The following is a 2,282-nucleotide window of genomic DNA, read 5'->3' as shown; positions in this document are numbered from 1 at the left end:
TTTGGCTGTTTTCTCTCTTGGAGCTCAATGGGTATTTATTTATCTGGAGCTGCTATGGAAAACTGAGTTCCAGGTTATCAATTACTACAGTCACTTTGAAAGATAATGTGTTGCCTTATAGTGTCTTCTTCTCCAAGGAGGACAATTTGCCCTCCCATTCATGGAGAGCAGGCAACGGCCCTGTTTTTATGTCCCATTCCTGAGAATTTATGTAAAATGCACAGGTTAGTATGAATGAGTGTGTGGACATGGGCATGTGCCTGTGTGTGTGTGAGACGTATGCATATGTTTTTGTGTATATGTGCATTTTCATTTGAAGATGTGTATAGAGGACAAATGTTAGCTATCTTTTTTGATAGCCATCCACGTTGGTGTTCATTTGTTTGATCTTTTGGTTTTTTGTTTTTGACACAAATTCTCTCACTAAATATTGTCATGAGTGGGTAGATTGGATAGCCAGCCAGCTGCAATATCTCCCTGTCTGCACTGAACCCATACGCTCTTCTCTGAGGTTACAGAAGTACTCTGCCAGACCCTGACTTCTGTGTGGGTGCTGTTACCTGCATGAAGTCTCAGGTCCTCATCCTCATTCTCCTGTGACTGACAGCACTTTCAATGACCTTCTCATTGCCCAGTTCATTTGCACACCAGTGTCTCTGAGATAAGTTTGGTAGATAAAGAGTTGTTTAAAGAGATATTCTTAATTCCCACAAGTCTTTCAAGAGTCTACCTTTCTTCCTTCATCTAGCTGGTAAAAGCACACAGGACTGTATCTCTTCGTGCTACACAAGGTTTCTTGTCTCCACAGGGATGTTTTACATCGTACCTGGCTAAAGGATTTTTTTTACAGGATGCTTTGACTTATCAACACACCAAGAACATTGTCGTCCATGCTACTATTCTTTAATAAGAAAAAGCAGAGAATGCTATCTTTTTTCTGAGAAACAGTAAGACATGACGCCCAAGATTCTAGGGTGGAGTTGGGTGAGGTGGGTGTTGTAAGATAAAAAAATAGCATAACCTTCTTCTCTCACCTTTCCTCAGAGGATGATGCCAAGCAGATCTGTGTTGGGAGATGGAAACCACACCTCTGTGGCCATGTTTGTCCTCCTGGGGCTCTTGGACCAAGCTGAACTGCAGCTCATCCTTTTTCCTGTCTTCCTAGGGACCTACCTCATTACTCTGATTTGGAACCTGGGCCTTATCATCCTCATCAGAATGNACTCTCATCTACAAACACCCATGTACTTTTTTCTCAGTTTCTTGTCATTTATAGATATATGCTATTCTTCTTCTATCAGCCCAAGGATGCTTTCAGACTTCTTAAAAACAGAGAAAACAATTTCCTTCATTGCTTGTGCCACTCAGAATTTTGTTTTGGCCTGGATGGGTGCATCTGAGTGCTGCTTGCTGGCTGCCATGGCCTATGACAGGTATGTGGCCATTGGTAGCCCTCTGCAGTACTCAGCCATCATGGCTCCCAGTCTTTGCTGGAGGATGGTTGCTGGTNTCTATGGGAGTGGATTCNTTAGTAGCTTTGTTCAAACAGTTGCTTGTTTTAATCTCTACTATTGTGGGCCAAATGTCATTCGTCATTTTTTCTGTGACATTCCTCAGATCATTCCCTTGTCTTGCTCTGATCCCTTCATCAGCCAGCTGGTTCTTTTCCTGGCAGCTGTTATTGTTGGGTTTGGCTCTTTCCTTATTATNCTCTTATCCTATGTATTCATTGCAGTTTCCATCCTAAAAGTGGCCTCATTCAAAGGCNGTGTCAAGGCATTCAAGACATGTGGCTCCCACCTGGCAGCAGTGACTCTCTTCTATGGCACAGGCCTCTCTGTGTACATGCACCACAGCTCTCAGCACTCCACAAAGCAAGACAAGGTGCTGTCTGTGGTCTATACCATCTTCATCCCCATTGTAAACCCTCTGATCTACAGTCTGAGGAACACTGAGATCAAGGAGGCCCTCAAGAGAGTGCTGAAGAAGGCAGCACATTTACCTCAGAAAGCATAGCATCTGTGCAGGTGCCATCCTTAAGAGGAAGGCAGGAGTGAAAACATTGAGGAGACCTTCTGTACACCTTTCAAATTAACAGATGTAGTAATAACGTGGTTAAGCAGACAGATATAGTAATCACCTGACTTACTTGGCACCTGGTATTACTGTGTTAGCTCTTTTTATGTGATCTAAGACAATGATGTTGAAACTGAACAGTTTTAAAAGTTTGCTTCTTAGTGTCTTCTGGATATGACAATATCTTTACACTCATGAGCTTAGCA

General features: G+C 42.8%; 1 protein-coding gene across 1 annotated transcript; it reads left to right on the top strand.

Annotated features, from left to right (window-relative positions):
- The first annotated feature begins 1,047 nt into the window (after positions 1–1,047).
- Positions 1,048–2,016, top strand: LOC110313892 (olfactory receptor 5A1-like). The gene has a single exon (XM_021188380.1). It carries the CDS (start codon positions 1,048–1,050, stop codon positions 2,014–2,016), a length of 969 nt encoding a protein of 322 aa, XP_021044039.1.
- Positions 2,017–2,282: the final 266 nt, after the last annotated feature.

This window comes from Mus pahari, chromosome 1 (genome assembly GCF_900095145.1).
Source record: "Mus pahari chromosome 1, PAHARI_EIJ_v1.1, whole genome shotgun sequence".
Lineage (NCBI taxonomy): Eukaryota > Metazoa > Chordata > Mammalia > Rodentia > Muridae > Mus > Mus pahari.
Note: the sequence above shows the minus strand (reverse complement) of the source record. Positions and strands in the feature narration are given on the sequence as shown.